At 40.9% G+C, this 18,839-nt stretch overlaps 1 protein-coding gene across 2 annotated transcripts in view; it reads right to left on the reverse strand.

Annotated features, from left to right (window-relative positions):
* FHY1 (Haloacid dehalogenase-like hydrolase (HAD) superfamily protein) overlaps positions 1-18,729 on the reverse strand; it is a 55,977-nt gene extending 37,248 nt beyond the window's left edge. For both annotated transcript variants that reach the window (XM_087663596.1, XM_087663595.1), the window contains exon 1: positions 18,208-18,729. In XM_087663596.1, the coding sequence (XP_087519722.1) occupies positions 18,208-18,611 (404 nt within the window). In that variant the 5' untranslated portion in view covers positions 18,612-18,729. The remainder of the gene's footprint in view (positions 1-18,207) is intronic.
* Positions 18,730-18,839: the final 110 nt, after the last annotated feature.

Below are 18,839 nucleotides of genomic sequence, written 5' to 3' on the forward strand. Positions count from 1 at the left end.
CATAAATGCCAAGGGGTGTCTGACAAATATGCCATTGAACGATCAAATGCGTCCATGATAGAATAGAAAGATGGTCAATTGCTACCTGGCTCATAACCCATACTAACCATCGGCGTCCAAAACAAGACATGACAACTCCTCATGACCACAGTTAAGAAAGACATCTTTCATAAAGTTAGCTAGGGAGTCTGCAAAGTGGTTCCACTATCAGGGAATCAGCTAACAAGCCACTACCTCAAAGATCTCAAGGGTGCCCAAGGTTGTATGATGGTACATTCTTGGAATGCGATCTCTCACACTATAGGTCCCATTCAATTGATTGATCTCACTAATTGCGAGTCGCCTTTCACCAATAATTAGTGAATACCACCACATCTAGCTAGATTTACCCCCATAAGCAAGGCCTTGTATTCTACCATGTTATTTGTAAAAGTAGTGCCTAATTACACTCCCATTTTTAAAACCAATCAGTGACGACGGGGATCTTTAATGATAACCCCAACACTTGCATGCTTAGTAGGTCCTTGAGAAGCTCTAATCAAAATATAATGTGTAAACCATAGCTTCATTGATGTAACCTGCCATGGCAATCAACCTATCTGTACTTATGACAATCAAAGTCTAATCAAGAGATGGGGTATAAGACAGGTACAATCCCTTCTTTCTCATTGAACCCAATAGGGTGCTAGTAAGAACCCTATGACAATGATGGAAATAGACTCGAATATCCCATATGAAAGAGTAGTCTTGCCACTCAGTAACGTGATAACCCTTACTCCACCAAATCACTTTGCCTTGGTGGTAATGCTGCTCTAAATATGGATGCTCAAGATAAGAAATTACTTTTTCCATCCAATAGTCTTGGTATCCTCTACAAGTTTAAGTTGGATCCTGAAGGACCTATAAAGGCACCAATTCCAATGTATGTCCCTACAAATAATTGTTAGCCAGTCATTTCCTGGATAGTGAAGACAGCAGTGCAACGTCAGCAGGTGCCACGTCAGCACCTGCAGTCGGACAGTTTACTGCAGTCGGACAGTTTTTACTGCAGTTGGCTGCATTTAATGCAGCCGACCTGATGCAGTTATTTCCTATTTTTCAGCTATTTATAGCCGGTTTGTGGCACACTCCAGCATTCATTATTTTCAGATTCTGATCTTGAGATCTGTTGGCTGAGACAGGGCTGACGGAGATCGAGGTCATCAAGTCGAATACATACGCAGATATTTCCTCTGCCCTCTTGTATATTTCTGCACTCTTATACAGCATACTACACCGCAAATTTTATGCATTTACACCGTCTCCTTTTTTCCCTCTCTCTCCTCTCTGTGTTCACTCTCTCTCAGTCTTTGTCTTACGCTTCCACATTGCTGCACACTGACAATAATAGGGCTTCAATTTATTCAAGTTTACTTAAGTTTTAAACTCTACCCGTTGCAAATTTGCTAAAAGGGTTGTAAAGCCATTCTTTCTATATGGATAATCTTATAAGGACCATCCCATTTGGTTTTCAACTTGCATGGGAAGAGCTTAGAATGGGCATCATAATATAGGATCAATTGACCCTTAGCAAATTTATACTTCTTAGCCTAAAGGTCGTGAAGCTCTTTCATTTGCTTCTTCCCTACTTCCCAGTGTAACAAGGCTTGCAACCGAATCTTGTCAAGATGTGCAAGGGAAGTGAGCCTGTGACATTAATGTGACATTAAAGTGATATTCAATGTAACATGAAGGTCACAAATATTGAATGTGACATTAAAGTGACATTTAATGTGACATTAAGGTAAATCTAGGGGAACACGCACGAGGATGACCGTCCGGGCTCTTGGGCGCCCGAACGGGGTTAAGGGGAGCCTAGAAATAAAGAGAGTCCAAGAATAGTAGGACTCACCAAGGTTTGATGGCTGGCAATCGGATCACAATGGTCTGGCCAGCAATATACTAGGCAAGGCTGGGAGGTAAAAAGGATCACTCGTGCTCACCCATCCCGACTGTTTTCTTCTGGCTTGAGTCTTCTTCTGAGTCATCGGACATTGGTATCAGAGCTGACACGTTTAGCCGTGTGGATTCGTGGAGTTCTTCTACGAAAAGGCAGTGACAGATTTTCAGTAGTCCCGCTATCCATTCAATCGACGGGTCAGTCGACAAGTTTCATACGTCACACTAATCATTTCAGTCGACGGGTTTTCCCTCGTCGACCCGTCACGGATCCGTGAAGCCGCTGGTTAAACGTTTGGTGACACGTCACGTAAAACTTGGCGTGACGATTATTTACGTCACGAATTAAAGGCGGGGCAGATATCTTTTACCAAAAACGTCGTATACTGGATCGTGCAACGTCGTATGCTGGATCATGTGCCGCCGAATCCTGACTCACGCCTGTCCGTGAACGCACCAACAGATCACACGTTCTTTTCCCTTTTCGCAGGCTGAAGCTGAAGCTATTTTCTGATGTGTGTCTGATCAGTCGACTGCGCGTTTGGATCGACTGCACTTGCATCACAAGGACAAGCTCAACAGAGAGCAAGTTCAGGAAAGGGGCATTGATGGCCTGCGTGATTATTAAAGAAGGGAGCTGAATACTAGTCGTTTCTGCAAAGAAGCTCCATTTCCTGCGTGGCCGACTTTGTTCGGGCGATAAAATTTGTTCCTTACTCTTCGGGTTTATTTCCAAACCAGCAACAACTGTCTGCCATTAAAATCAGGGAAGTACTTTACTTTGTATGCAAATTTCTTATCTTTGCTTTCCAATTCCAGTGTATTAATGGCAGAAAAAGGGAAAGAGAGAGTAATGGAAGGTTCTAGTTCTGGGGACCACCCTATGGTAGATCCCCATGAACCAGAAATGCAAGAAGAACAGTGGGAAGAATTTTTTGCTACACGAGAGCAATTTGATGATCTTACTGCTCGTGTGCAAGCTCAAGGGGTTCAAATGGAATTTTTAACCCAAACACTCACTGAAATAAAATCTCAATTAACTTTATTGTTAGAAAGAGATAAAAATAAGATAGAAACCTCGGATGTCCCATCTTCATCGAAAGATTTAGATGTGACTATCCGAGATCCTAAGGAACCCCACCATAAATTAAGGGATAATCCAGTTCTAAAGGATATGAAACCACCTCAGTTTCACGGGGAGGAAAAAGATAGGAATAAAGATACAATCTTTAATTTCCTCCAAAAATGGGAAGATTTACATACACTTAAGAATACCCCACCACATCTCCAAGCACTAGAGGCTAGTTTAACTTTGGGGCCCAAAGCATATAAGTGGTGGCGAACTTTAAAGGAGGCAAATAAAATACCTGAAACTTGGGCTCAATTTGAATCCGTCTTTTTGAAAGAATTCCTTCCTGAAAATGAAATGGAAAGAAATTGGGAAGATTGGGACTATGTCAGACAAAAGGGAAGACCCTTGCTGACATATCTGGAGGAATATCGTGAGATAATCCTCAAATTGGAAGGAATAGATGAATTTCAAAAGACAAGAGGATTCATTAGGGGACTAGACAAAGCCTGTAAAAAGGAAGTAAAAAGGAGTTCACCTAAGACGCTGGAAGAGGCAATTAAATTTGCATTAATTCATGAAGATAGTATGCGTCCAGGTACACTCACTAGTCTCACTGATACGGAGCCCAAGTCTAAGGAATTGGAAACCTCAAAATTTGTGGGCAAATTTAAAAGGAAAATGCCATTCTTTAAGGGTAAAAAACAACCTTTTGAAAAGAAACCATATGTGAGGCCAAAGTTAAGTCTTGATGACTTTGATAAGGCCAAAAAAGAAAAGTTGTGTTTCAATTGCCTATCCCCTAACCATGCTGCTTGGAATTGCCCTCAAAAGAAAAAGGGGGAAGACAAAGGAAATGATAAGGACAAGGGCAAGGGAAAAGAAAAACAAATCCATGTAGTGCAGACCTTAGAATTAAAGGGGCATGAAAAGTACAAATCTTTGGAGGTCTTGCACATGGATGTACAACACAAGTGTTGTATGTCAACTTCTATGTGGCAGCCTACTTTTGGGCCACATGATTTACTTAGAGTACATGGATTGATAGCTGGAAAGAGGGTTAGAGTCATGATTGATGACTCTGCCACACATAATTTTATAAATTATACACTTGTCAAAAAATTGAAACTTCCCCAACAAAAGAGTGGGCATCAATATGTTGTTCGTATGATGCAAGGCCAAGACAATAAAATATGGGATACAATGGTATCCAATTTGGAAATTGAGATTCAAGGATATAAAGATAAACTTGATTTCCAAATTATGAACATGGAAAGAGCTGATATTGCTCTAGGGAGGGAGTGGCTATGGGGATTGGAACCATCCTTAAAACGTAGTTATCACCATAATACACTGGAATTTGAAAGGGATGGTAAGATTTTTGTCATTCAAGGTGAACATGAAGTATCTGATAATCCTTTGCTGTGTTCTACTGAAGTTCAGAAGCTGATAAAGAAGGAAGTTTGTGAGGTATATATGTTATGGTCTCTTCCTGTACAGGACACTTTTATTTTCTGTAATATAAAGCAACAATTTTCTTATGTTTGTGGGTTGAATGTTAATAATGAATTAAGTAGTTTGTTAGATGATTTTAAAGATGTGTTTTCTTCTGATTTACCAAGTGGTCTTCCACCAGATAGAGGTGATATAAATCACCCAATTGACATAAATAAGGATACACACCCTATTTCTAAACCACCGTATAGATTAAGTGAAACACAGCATCAAGAAGTTGAAAGACAAATTAAGGATTACCTGGATAAAGGGTTTATTCAATCTAGTAATTCACCTTGGGCTTCACCAATTTTATTGGTAAAGAAAAAAGATGGTTCTATGCGACTTTGTGTTGACTATAGAGCACTTAATAAAATAACGGTGAAGAATAAATTTCCTATGCCCAGAATGGAAGATCTTTTTGATCAATTACAAGGGGCAAAATTATTCACAAAGATAGATTTAAGATCAGGTTATCACCAAGTAAGAATTAAGGCACAAGATGTTCCCAAGACAGCATTTCGTACTAGATACGGGCATTATGATTTTTTGGTGATGCCTTTTGGCCTCACTAATGCACCAGCTACCTTTATGAAGCTGATGAATAGTGTTTTACGGCCCTATCTAGGACATTTTGTAGTAGTCTTCTTGGATGATATCTTGATCTTTAGTAAATCAAGAGAAGAACATTTGGAACACTTACAATTAGTATTCCAACTGTTAAGAACACATTCCCTTTATGCGAAGAAAACTAAATGTGAATTCTTTGCACAAGAGGTCAAATATCTGGGGCATATAATTTCGAAAGAAGGAATCAACATGGATCCAGAAAAAGTAAGGGCAATTATTGAATGGCCATCTCCAAGGAACCTGGAAGAGCTGCAGATCTTCCTAGGTTTATCTGGATTTTATCGTAGATTCATTCGAGATTATGCCAAAATAGCTGTTCCAATGACAGACCAACTTAAAGGGAAAGGAAAAAGTTTTAATTGGGGAACAGACCAAAATGAAAGTTTTCAAAAACTTAAGGTAGCTATTGCTACAGCTCCAGTATTATTAATTGTGGATCCCAATAAACCGTTTGTGGTTGAAGCTGATGCCAGTGTAAGGCGATAGGCGCGATCTTCTTACAAGAAGGTCGACCAGTTGCTTTTGAAAGCAAGAAATTAGATCGTGCAAAACAGAATTATTCTGTTTATGAGAGGGAGTTGTATGCAATAGTACATGCAATGAAGAAATGGAGGCACTATTTGTACGGTGCCAAACTTTTGATTTTATCGGATCATGAAAGCATTAAGTGGCTTAATGATCAACCGGATTTACACGGGCGTAAAGCCAGATGGGCCGAACTCCTCCAAGAGTTCGACTATGAGATAAGATATAGAAAAGGAAAGTATAATATAGTAGCTAATGCACTCAGCAGAATGCCCATCATTAATGAATTGAGTTTTACTCAGTTCACTTCCAACTTACTTGAATCTTTAAAAGAGAAATGCCAGGTTGATCCGGCATATTCCAACATATGGGAAGCAATAAAAAATGGGGATCCAAATGAAAGTGCTTCTATTGAGGAAGGAATATCTGAGGATGTTCAACAAGGAAATGGAGCATCAGAGGTTGCTCAAACTCGATTTAAGTGGAAGAATTTTACCATTGATAATGGTTATTTACTCTACAAGGGTAGGGTATGTGTCCCGAAAGATACAGAAATAAGGCGCCAAATACTCTTTGAGTGTCATGATACCCCTAGCGCGGGACATCCAGGAGTTAATAAGACTTATAGTCTTATTAAAAGGCAGTTCTATTGGCCTGGAATGAATAAGGACATCCTTGACTATGTGGTCAAATGTAATAAATGCCAGGTTAATAAAGCTGAAAGATTTAAAATGGGAGAACTTCTCCATCCACTAGAAATTCCTTCGGGGAAATGGGAGAGTATCTCCATGGACTTTATTGTTGCTTTACCCAGAACACAGAGGGGGCACGACTCTGTGTGGGTGATTGTGGATAGGTTAACCAAAATGGCTAGGTTCATTCCAACTTCAACTGATGTTAAAACACCAGAATTGGCTAGATTGTTCGTAGAGAACATATACCGATTGTATGGCCTTCCGGCAAATATAGTTTTTGATCGGGATAGAAAATTTGATAGCCAATTTTGGCGTGCGGTATTTAGGAAATTGGATACTAAACTTAGCATGAGTACGGCGGATCATCCGCAAACAGATGGGCAAACTGAAAGGGTTAACCAAATTCTTGAAGATATGCTTAGGGCATATGTAAGTAAAAGGCAAACTAATTGGGAGGAGTATCTACTGATAGCAGAGTTTGCATATAGCAGTGCCAAGCACTCTTCCACTGGATATAGTCCATTTATGTTAATGTATGGGTTTCAGCCCAGAGCTCCTTTTGCAGTAGGACTGCATAAGGAAAAGGTTCAGGCAGCTAAAGACTTTTTGGAGGATATGAATAGTATGTTAAAATTTGCTCAAGAAAATATTAAAAAAGCTCAAAATCGAGCTAGAGCATATGCAGATCCTCACCGAAGAGACATCTCCTTTGAAGAAGGAGAATTGGTCTATCTTAAGGTGCCTGAACAAACTAAAACTATGAAAAAGGGACAATGTCCAAAGCTTTCACCAAGGTATTGTGGTCCTTTCATAATACTTAAAAAGGTGGGAGAATTGGCTTACAAGCTCCAATTACCTACTGGTAGTAAAATACATCCAGTTTTTCATGTAAGTAAATTAAGGAAGAAGCTGGGTGATTTGGATAATCTAATCTTAAATGATGACATTGAGGAGCTGTTCAATGACCAATCTAATCCACATGAACCAGAAAGAATATTAAATGTTCGAAATAGACGAACAAGGAATACTATTTATCAAGAATGTTTGGTTAAGTGGAAAGATTGTTCAGAAGAAAGCTCAACATGGGAGCGAGTAAGTACTTTAAAGAAAAGGTTTCCCGATTTACAGTTAGACCTTCCAAGTATCGTTTTCGAGGATGAAACCGATTCTTAAGGGGAAGGAAATGTGACATTAATGTGACATTAAAGTGATATTTAATGTAACATTAAGGTCACAAATATTGAATGTGACATTAATGTGACATTTAATGTGACATTAAGGTAAATCTAGGGGAACACGCACGAGGATGACCGTCCGGGCTCTTGGGCGCCCGAACGGGGTTAAGGGGAGCCTAGAAATAAAGAGAGTACAAGAATAGTAGGACTCACCAAGGTTTGACGGCTAGCAATCGGATCACGATTGTCTAGCCAGCAATATACTAGGCAAGGCTAGGAGGTAAAAAGGATCACTCGTGCTCACCCATCCCGACTGTTTTCTTCTGGCTTGAGTCTTCTTCTGAGTCATCGGACAGAGCCTTTCTTGCAATGCTTTCTCTTCACCCAAAACTATTGCGGGAGATTAGCTGTGGGCAACATGTATCTAACTCTCTCACAAAGTATGCAATTATATCTTTCAGCCACACCATTTGATGCAGCATTAGAAACATACTCGCCCCCATTATCCATTCTTTAACTTAAGCCCTTTCTATGTGGTAACGAAAGCATGAAACTCATTTCAACTTTTTGAACTTTCTGTGTGGTAACGAAAGCATGAAACTTTTTAAAAGCATCCAACACTTCGTTTTTACTCTTTAATACATACACCCATGACTTTCTACTGAAATCATCAATAAAAGTGACAAAGTACCATGCACCCCCATGTGAATTAACAAGCATAGTGCACACATTAGAATGTACTACGTCAAGAGCATTGGACTTCTTAACGACACCAAAGTAATAAGGAGACTTCACATGTTTCCCATATATGCAATCATTACAAAAGTCGAGACCAGAGCCTTTTGCATCAAATCTCCCTGAAGAGGAGAGAACCTGAAGGCCTTTTTGGCTCATATAGCCAAGTCTTTTGTGCCAAAGTTCCATCTGTGAATGAACTTCAGCCACAACTAAAAACTTGCCAGGAAATGCTTTCCACCGCAAATAATACAAAGTCTCCTTTTTGCTGCCTTTAACAATCAGCATAGAGCCTTTGTGAACCTTTCATCATCCACCACTAAAGGTAGTAAAATACCCTCTTGCATCAAGCTACCCAACTGATAGTAGACTCTTCTTTATGCCAAGTACATGTCTGACATCATGCAAAATCAGCTCTTGGCCATTATCAAGGACCAACTAAATTGTACCTACACCCTCTATTTCACAAGCATAATTGTTACCCAAGTAAACCTTGCCTAGGCAACCTACAGTGTACTCAAAAAATGAGTCCAAAGAGGGAATGACATGAAAAGTGTCACTGTTGTCCACTATCCATGATTGAGACAGCCCATCATGAGCTATAAGTAAGGTATCAATTACCTCCTTTTTATTGATGTGCATATCACCTGCTACTTCCATAACATCTACATCATTACATGAGGCTGCAACAAGTATCTCTCCAATGTCAGAGAGCTCGTCGATGACCACACTAGATGCAACATTTGCCTTTGCAACTTCTTTTGAGGGAGAGCTGTCATCCTTTTTTTTTTTTCCTTGTTGTTTCTTTCTTTCTTGCTCCTTCTTGTAGTAGCGACAATCGAGCTTTTTATGCCCTTTACGTCCACATTGATAGCAAGTGACATCCTATTGTTTGCCCTTGCTTTTACTCCTACTTTTGCCTTTATTTCTTGCATTACCCCTCTTTTCTGACCTGCCTCTAAGATGATAGGCTGAACCACTACTTTCTCCACTGGACTTTCTTCTAATCTCCTCATTGAGAATAGAGCCCCTAACACCATCGAAGGTTAAAGCAGGGTTGTTGCTCAATGAAACAACCAAAGACTCCTAGCTATCAGGCAAAGTCATCAACAAGAAAATGGCCTTTAATTTATCATTGAAGGGCTGCAAACCAATGTCCTGCAATTGGCTCAAAATCCCTGGGAAAACACTCAAATGCTCCGATGCTGGCTTAGACTCATCCAACTCCATGTTTTCAAGCTTACGCATGAGATGCACTTGATTTATTAGAGTTGTATTTTCATAAGTGTCCATCAACTTTATCCATATGGCATAAGTTGTATCAAGACGCTTAATGTCTGTAAGTACATCATCAGATACAACCATTTTAATGTATGCAATGGCCTTCTTGTTGAGTCTAGCCCAATCCTCGTCTGTCATAGCTATAGGCTTGACTTCCAAAAGAGAATCATCACAATCCTTGAGAAACAAAATGCCTTGCATCCTGTCCTTCCACAAGTCAAAACCAGTGCCATCAAACCTCTTGATTTCAAGAAGGGATTTAGTGTCACTGTTGCTTAAAGCATTTGCAGCCATTTTTCCGCAATGTACCCAAAGATCAATACTGCAATTTATGACAGCAAACAATAAGCTGAATATTCAGTTAATATCAGCCCAAATTTTCAGTCAATGAGAACAAGGTTCAGTCCAAGTACATGTACAGCAGTAGAACAGATGACTTTCAGCAATATAACTGAAATTTCAGCATATACTCAAAGCATACATCACTGCCAGGTGACTCCCACTTCAGCAGTATCACCAAAAGTACATCTGCAACAATCCCAGATCTGCAAGTGATCACTAAGACTACTGCAACATGACTATTCAGAAATACATCAACTCAATGGGACCTGCCCACCATATGTACTACATACATATGTGGCCAAATACTTCTAATACACAAAAGAAAACAAGATTCTCTGCAATTTCTTCAAAATTACAAGATTCTCTGCAATTTCTTCAAAATCTCACAAGTGGGAGACAAATGTCACTACTTACAACGCAAAGATTGCATCAGCAATGTTCCTAATGTACATTTCAAACAACATTTTTGCCAAAATTCTCAAATTTCAGCAAAAGCCCCAAAATTTTACTGACCAATCTGCACCAATTGCACTAATACATGAACCTGAGAGCATAAAACAGGCAAAATTAGCAAAATTTGCCAAAATCTTGCAAAAGCCCCAAAATTCTCAAGTCAAAATATGCACCAATGTCAACAAATTTGACTCAGCTAAGCAAAATTTCATTGATATGAGAAAAGCCCCAAAATTTTCGAAGTCAATGTGCACAATTTCTCCAATTTCTTGGGTCAAATTGTCCTGTTATGTATGACCAGCATCAAATTTGGAAAAACCCCCAAATTTTCGGGCATAAGAATGCACTAGGCTAAAGACCGTGCTTGCACATGCGAACCACGGCTTAAAAATAAGCCATTTCACAAAAAAACACAAACTATTGACTGGTCACCCATCTACTCACGCTTGCTGACGCGTGGTGTCCGCCAGTCAATCCTGTCGCTGTTGATCTGGCACGTGATGTCCGTCTGATCACGAATGATGCTGTCGTCTGGCCCCGTTGGTGACCTGTCATGCGCAATTTACCTGGCCAGTCTAATACCTATGACTTGCATCAGTCACGTAAAGACTGGTCGCCTATTGGTTTGGGTCGCGCTGCACACGATCTCAATTTGCCCCGTCTTCCATGTCGAGTGTTGGCTTTTGACTGCTGCCAAGTCCTGCGACCTGACACACTTGTCAACTACTACATGTCCCGCGACCTAGCACTCTTGGGAAGCACGAACGCTATAACCAATGCTCTAATACAAATTTGTTGAGGGCGAGCGTCATTGAGTGCGAGACTGGAATGAGCAAGGATAGGCTAAGAGCTGAGAGAATCGAATGTGAGTATACCAGTGTGTTGCATGGTACACAAAGAATAAAAATGTATTTATATGTTAGGGTACAAGTAAAGGGTGTATTCACACCCATAAGTTTATATACGAGGGATGAATGGGAGTTTACACCCAAAGGAGCTTTACACCCAACACAAATTGAAAAACGTAGGTGAAGGTGGAGCCTGAAGGAGAAGGGTGCTGAAGCCAAGCAGGTGATGGTGACACCAGGTGGAAGATACTCCAAACGCAAGGCCTAATGATGAAACAAGGCGCTTGAAGCAGAAGAGGGACAGTGAAGGCAGCTTCGAGTAACGAACTGCAATGTCCTCCTGAAGGGGTGTAAGGGCAATGGAAGGGACTATGAAGAAAATGGAAGTGGTGGTGACCGAAGAAGGTGGTGAAGAATGACTGAAGCAACCCTTTTTGGAGTTGCCATTGCAAAACCCTAAATGAAGTGCGTGAATTGAAGAAGTGGTTTGTCAACACGTTCAACCTCAAAGATCTTGTCCTTAGTCTACAAGACAGGTGGTACCTTGTTGCCACCCTCAACCACCTCAAGAGGAGCTTTACCAGTGGAGCTATACACCGTATTGTTGTATGCAAACTCAACCAATGGCAAATACTGCTTCCATTGTTGTCTAGTCCAGTTAGGATACCTAGCTTTCACTCAAGCACTGCATCTTGCCCAACAGCAACATTTTCAGCTTGTTGTCCAAGGTTTAAGCCTTGTCCAAGATCAAGCATTGCATTTCTCTCTTCTTCATGTGTGTGTCCGTACTGAGAGGCATCATCACTACTTGATTCCATCTCATTGTATGAAGACATCTTGCTGTAATTTTTTAGTTGAGCACAAAAACTAGCACTAGCACAAACATTTGGCATGCAATTAGGTGCCTTGGGCACACCAAATCAAAGGATTGAGTGGTATCCCAACAATGGAACCGTGTAAACTAGCCTTTTCGAAAAGGGTGGTAATTTCCTGATCAAGCACTTAATTACAGCAATCAACAAATAAATATAAATTGAAATGCATACTTTACCTTCAAAATTCTTGGACAATGGATACCTAGTTGGCCCCAAAACTCACGCCCCTTTCGGTATTTATTTATCTTCAATTGCTAATGGATTGATTACAAGCCGAGATTTCATAATCTCACTGGTTGATCTATAAGCCCCTTACTACTCCAACAATCAACAAACAAGTTGGGTAATTTTCCCCTTAATTTCACCCAAGACTTGCTCTAATTGGACCCCAACTAGCCAAATGCTACCCCAAATTTACAATGGATGGACTAGCATCTGAAATCCCTAACAATACCACAAAATACAGGAGCTGATTTTAGTGTAAGATACCTTCTACTGATGGCACAAGTCCTGAGGTGGTTGCTAAACCCTAATTTTTACAAAAATTTAGGGTTTACAACAAAATTCCCTATGCTGTCCACCAAATCTAGCTTAGATCTACTCCAAATGACTAAGATAAGCTGAGATCTTCTAAGAATGGGCTAGAGAAGGTGGGAGAATGCCAAAGAGAGAAAATTCATAGATTCTTCATGGGGAGAAATGGCTGAAATTGACCATTGTCTGCTCTAATCAGCCTAGATTGTTGTCACCTACTGTCAAGTCCCATCATAGTACAAACAACAAGGACCACCAAAGTAGAACCATGGATACCCAGGCAATGGGTGCACAAGCCACCACCAAGGTGCCTTGGAGAGAACCTAATGTCGATGCCGATCGTATGAACTCCTGAAAATAGAGAAAAATCATAGCAACTCTCAATGCATCCCCTCATGTGAGCTCAAACTAGGAGCCAAACCTGCTATCTGTCAAAGAACCAGCTCATCATGAACCTGGATGTCAATCCCAGCTCCAGGATTTGAACCTGCCAGTAGACTTCAATGAATACGTAAAGGAAAACCCTCTTGGAAACCTGTGCACCTGTATACCTATATAGATGAGGTGTACCAACCCCACCGCACCACCCTTCCACACTCCCTCTCTGGCACTAGATAGTTGTGAGGGATGACCACATCATCAATACTAGCAACCTGGAAGGGAGGCCCTTGCAACCATCGCCGGGGCCATAGAGCTAGAGCCTAAACCTGGACTTGGAGATAAGAAAGACTCGCCGAGAGAGTCATCACTGTCCGCTCCGACGCCTGCCATAAAGTTGCTAATGTTATGCAGTTCTGTCAAAGGTGTTCCTTCTTGCCACAATAATAGCACTGAGACTTCTTCTTCTTCCACCGTATGGCACCCCTCTCTGAAACTAGAACATCTAAAGCACCAAGAGATACCATCCTCACAAAAGCTTGAAGTTGAACACAACAAGTCTCCAGTACAACTTTGGTAGATGAGTAAATAATGTTTGCATGCTAACCGTCAAGGGGAGATGCCGAAGGAGCCATGAGGAGGAAGATATGGAGAAGAAGAAAAATAAGGGATCTTCAATCAGGGAGAAAAGTATGCCAAAAATATAGACTCACAAGGATTGCACAAGTTCAAAGCAGTAAAGAAAGCACATAGAGAAAAGATCAACAATAACCATAGTGTAGTAATGAGAACACAACAATCGGATGCGCATGAACCCTCTCTAAAGCTAAGTAGTGAGTGTATCACAAAAGAAAAATACGGACCAAATACACCCAAAAAGTGGCTTGAAACCTGTCGCCCAACCTTGCACAAAAGCAAAAAGGCAAAACGCAGATGCTGATCAAGAAAGCGCAAATGCAATTGACTTACACGAAAATGTATTCCTCAGCCGACTGTCCCCAAAACACAGATTTGGAAGGATCAATAACAGGTCCCCATCCCTAAAATAGCCCCAAAATCTGTAAGCGCAGATGGTAGACTGCAAAACACTGAGAAAAGAGCAACAAAATAGGCCAAAAATTAGCAAAGGATGGTCTCCCAAGCTATAAATTGCAGCAGTGAGAACAGGTCCAAACAGCAGACAAAAAGTCAAAAATCAGACCTGAAACAATGTAAAACAGCAGCAAAAACAATGATCCTGCAATCTGATACCATATCAGAAGTGGATGCAGTAATGGAAAAAAGGAAAACTGCTATAATAGACTGCAGAATACAAGAGACAAAGAAAAGAGAAATAGAAACACTGCAAAAGAAAAGAACATTGCACAAAGAACTCTAAGGCAAAGAGATACTCGGAAAATGGAATCCATATACCAAGATACGAGATAGCGCAGAAGCAATGTGAGTCACCAGTTGTAAAGGCACTAGCACCAACTCCTCTCCTTCTAAAGCAATGTGAGCCACCGGTTGTAAAGGCATTGGCACCAACTCCTCTTCCTCCACCAGAACCTGTCAAATGATGAATGACAAATGATGCATGATAATGACTGTGGAGGAGGAGCCTGAATAAATAGGCAAAAATAATGCCATAAATTATGTAAGGTCGGCCAGCATAAAATGTTAAAATGACCATCATAAAATGCTAGATAAAATGCCTAAATAATCTAGTCTTGGTGATCTAGCCCGTTGACATGCACAAACTCAACCGTGAACTGACATATCTACTAACACATCATACTCCTAAAGAACTCTAGCAAAGCATGTGGATTTACCTTAAAGTTCCAAAGGACTCCAATTAAATCACTACTGGCAAGTGCTATAAGTTATCATTGAGATATTGTGGTCTTCACCTTGTGACTGTGTGAGTCATTTGAAAGAACGACTGGAAGAATGTGAACTAATTGTTCTGATTGAGGAAGTCCCATGGCTTGAGGATATTGCTTGTTATGTTCCACTTGAATTTGAGTTGGTTCTTAACCTTAGGACTAAACAATCCAATCGAATCGTTTATCCCAAGTATCTAGATAAGCAGAAAATTCGCCCGGAGATAGAGGCTACTTGGGAGTCAGTACATTCATTGAAGAGTCGTTTTCCTCACTACATCTTTGAGGATATTGCTAAGGACAGCAATCATTCATAAGGGAGAACGTGTTATGTACATGGACATCTAGATGGGCACTAGTAGTATTGGTCACAATAGTCCTAGCGTGACTTAAGGCGAATGCACTAAGGGTACTTCGAGATTAGGGCAGCCAAGTCCTATTTATAGGACTTAAGGCACTATTGTGGAGGTTCACTATGCGATCCCCACTCTTGGACTCTTGGCCCATTGGCCGAGACATTAGTACACCAGGATGGTGTGGGTTGGTGGTATGGTATACCAACCCTTGGGATGTGGTCATGACCTAGAGTGCTACTAGCTCCCAAGCTCAAGGGTGAGCCCGTGTGGCTCTATGACTGGGAGAGGTGAGTCCAATGTCCAGTCCCTTTCACTGTGAGTATGGCTTGTGTCGTGTCTCGTATAAAGGTTGGATCCTAGGGGGATGTTTCAAAGGCTGGTTTAAATTGGTATATGGATTTCACTTCCAAATCATACCTCTGAGTTCTCTCTTTGCAGTGTTCCTTTGTTCGTGTGTTCTCTCTTGTGTTGAGCAATCTATTACAGCATTCTTCTCTGCTTCCATCACTGCACCCACTTCAAGTATGGTATGGAATGTTTGTGTTGGCCCTTGGGTCCTAGAGTGTTGTTTTCTGTTGTTGCAAGTCTAGCAACTGATGCTGATCTTCCTCCATTTGCTGCTGCCTGGGCAACCAATTTCTGCTCCAAATCAGCCAATTCCAGCCATCTGAACACTGTGTTTTCTAACCTACAGCCTGCATTGTCTAGTTGGCTGTCTACATTTTCTATTTTCCGAATTATTTTATTGTGACTGCTGCATTTCATGCTCCTACTGATTGCATTTGGCTGACCAGCATCTGTATTTTCAGATTTTCTCTCTCCTGCAGGCTAGTTTACTGTTTTTTAGAATTTGTTGGTTGTTTTTTATCAAATTTTTTTTGTTGCAGCAAATGTTTTGTAATCGGTTGTCTTAACTCGTGCAAGTGCAATCTATGTTGTATTCTAGCTGTACTCTCTCTCTGATTCTCTTCTTTTCTTTATCTTCTTCTCCTATACTCTCCAAATGGCACCTCCTTGCTGCTCTACTTATGATAAACTTCATGGCCCTTATTATTTCAGATGGAGTCTTGTCATGAAAACATGGTTTGTGCAGACGCAATTATGGTACATTGTTTAAGGAGCTATTGAGCAGCCCCAACCTCACACTCCTCTTCAAGATGATTGGGACCCTACTAACCATGAGGAAGCTGTGCTTACATGGGATTACGATAATGTCATGCAAATATTCCGCTCTTCTCCAATGCATTTTTAAAGAGGTTCTACCAACGGTCACATGCACAACCTCCAGTAAATGACGTTTGAGCTTGAAGATATTGTTTGGTCTTTCTTGCTTCGTGTTACACAAGTACATGGTTAGCTTCAATACATGCAATTTGCACTTCCAAAGGCTCATCTTGTAGGGACTATGCTCTATAAGCTCCCTTCGGTGTTTGATGGAGTAATCAATGCTTTGCAAGCCCATGCCTCATTGACGCTAATCAGTTTCACACATATATCCTCGATGCTACTTGAGCATGAGGCACCATTAAAATTACAAGGGAGGCTTCCATTTCGATATGGCGGCCATGATGAAGCATTTACAGCTTCAACAGAGAAGTGACAGGAAGAAGAAGTCAAAGGCCCAATACTATCACTATGGTAAGAAAAGACATATGCACAGTGACTGTAAGGAGTTACCGGCTTTGAGAAAGAAGAAAAGAAGGACGACAAGCAAGATCTGGACTCTTCCAACGAGTCATCCTCATCCTCCTTCCACTCTGACATGGAATCTACAACAAGGCAAAGGCCAAGTGCAGAAGGGATCATCTTCTTCAGAGAAGAGAAAGGGGCTAGCTACCCCTCCTCTACTCCTTTCTAGTACTGGTGACTAGCATAGAGAGTTGCTATTATTCATATTTATTTTCAAGAGTTGATACAATTGACTTCAACATCAGGTTCTCTTCAAGGCACCTGAGTGGTGGGCTGGCCACTCAATGTTGGGTATCCATGGTTCTATTTTAATAGGCATTATTGTATGATGAATCACTATCATTGTATATTGTACCACACCAGATCACACATGATATGAGAGAGTGTATTAGCAAATTAGTCAACTGATGAGTGAGTATATACATGTGTGTTTGCGAGCTAGCCACAAAAGATTATTTTGAGCATTTTTTCGATATCTCTTTTTGTGGTTTCTAGCATTTTTGGGCTAGTTGACTTTATTTTTAGGTCATCATGATGCTTGCTAACATTATGCATTTTAGTTTTTTTTTTTTTTTTGTTTATTTATTTGTGGGCTCCCTCCTCCTCGATTATTCATCACTTACAAACTTCCAATGCAAGTCCCGCTGAAGAGAGGGAGCCGATGCTAGTGCCCACATAGGTGGTGACTCACTATCATATGCAACTGTCCCATGTTTGGTATATGGATTCCATTTCCCGAACATATCTTTGAGTTCTCTCTTTGTAGTGTTCCTTTGTTCTTGTGTTCTTTCTTTTGTTGTACAATCTATTGTAGTAGTCTTCTACACTTCCCACTTACCACACAGACGGCAGTTGGACTCCACCAATTGTTGCAGAATTTGGTTTTCCATATACGAAACCCGCATAGCTATGCATGGACAACCAAATTGCCTTGGCTAAAGAACCCTGTGTTTCATGGTCGCATATAGCACATTGAGGATCAGAACCATTATGTTCACCAAAATTTCAGTTACTAGTGCTGATCTTGATCTGAATGGCAGTGTCAATTCCTCTTGTATGGTGCATTCGTACCTTAACAGTTCAGTCTTTCCTTTGTAAGCATGCATATGTCCATTAGCTCAAAAAGATGCAGGCTTTGTGTTCTGGTATATAGGGGTGCAAACTCTGTGTGTGCACTCGCACATGCACACAAATGGTATAGAACATTGTCGTGAGGATACATCAAATGTTTGTGCAGGCTCATTGTGAGCCAACATGAAGATTATTTATGTTTTAAGTCCTTTAATTTTCACAAAAACCAGCGACAAGGAAGAACAGAACCGACTGACCCAAAGAAAGCAGGCACGTCCTGATAGAAGGGATCTCTGACGATAGTACCCATGACATCGAAAAGCAAGACAGGGGTCTTGATGAGGCTGCTACCCACTGGAGCGCCATCAAGGGGCTTGAGGCCCAACTGCTCATGCTTGTGCTGGGGGGCGCCCAGGCAGTCGTAGCGGGCCATGGTCATAGGCAGGGGACGTGCAGAAGCTATTAAGCTGTTGCTGATGAAGAGCTTGCTGATACTATTGGGTGGTGATATATTTGATGGTGATATGGAGACCGATGAAAAGATCCTTCTGTCAGTTGGTGATACAGCTGCGAGGTTCCTTGGCAGGAAGAGGAGCCTGTGTGACACAGCGAAGGAGGAGGAACAACAGAAGCACAGAGGTGGCGTCACAACACACACCATCTCTGTCGTGGTGGCACGACATAAATTCCCTGATCAATCAGTCAGCCATGACCGTCGTCCTGATAACATTAAAAATCTCTGTTCCAGTTCACCAATAACATTTTAGGTTACACATACAAAAAGACCTTCAACTCAAAATTTTGGAGGGATGTTTGAGTTAAATTATGTGTATTTTTTGTATTTGTAACTCAAATTTTTTCCCAAGTTGAAAGTCTTAATCTTCTTCTT

Source organism: Lygodium microphyllum, chromosome 23, assembly GCF_053477565.2.
Source record: "Lygodium microphyllum isolate KBCC chromosome 23, Lygodium_microphyllum_v1.1.10, whole genome shotgun sequence".
Lineage (NCBI taxonomy): Eukaryota > Viridiplantae > Streptophyta > Polypodiopsida > Schizaeales > Lygodiaceae > Lygodium > Lygodium microphyllum.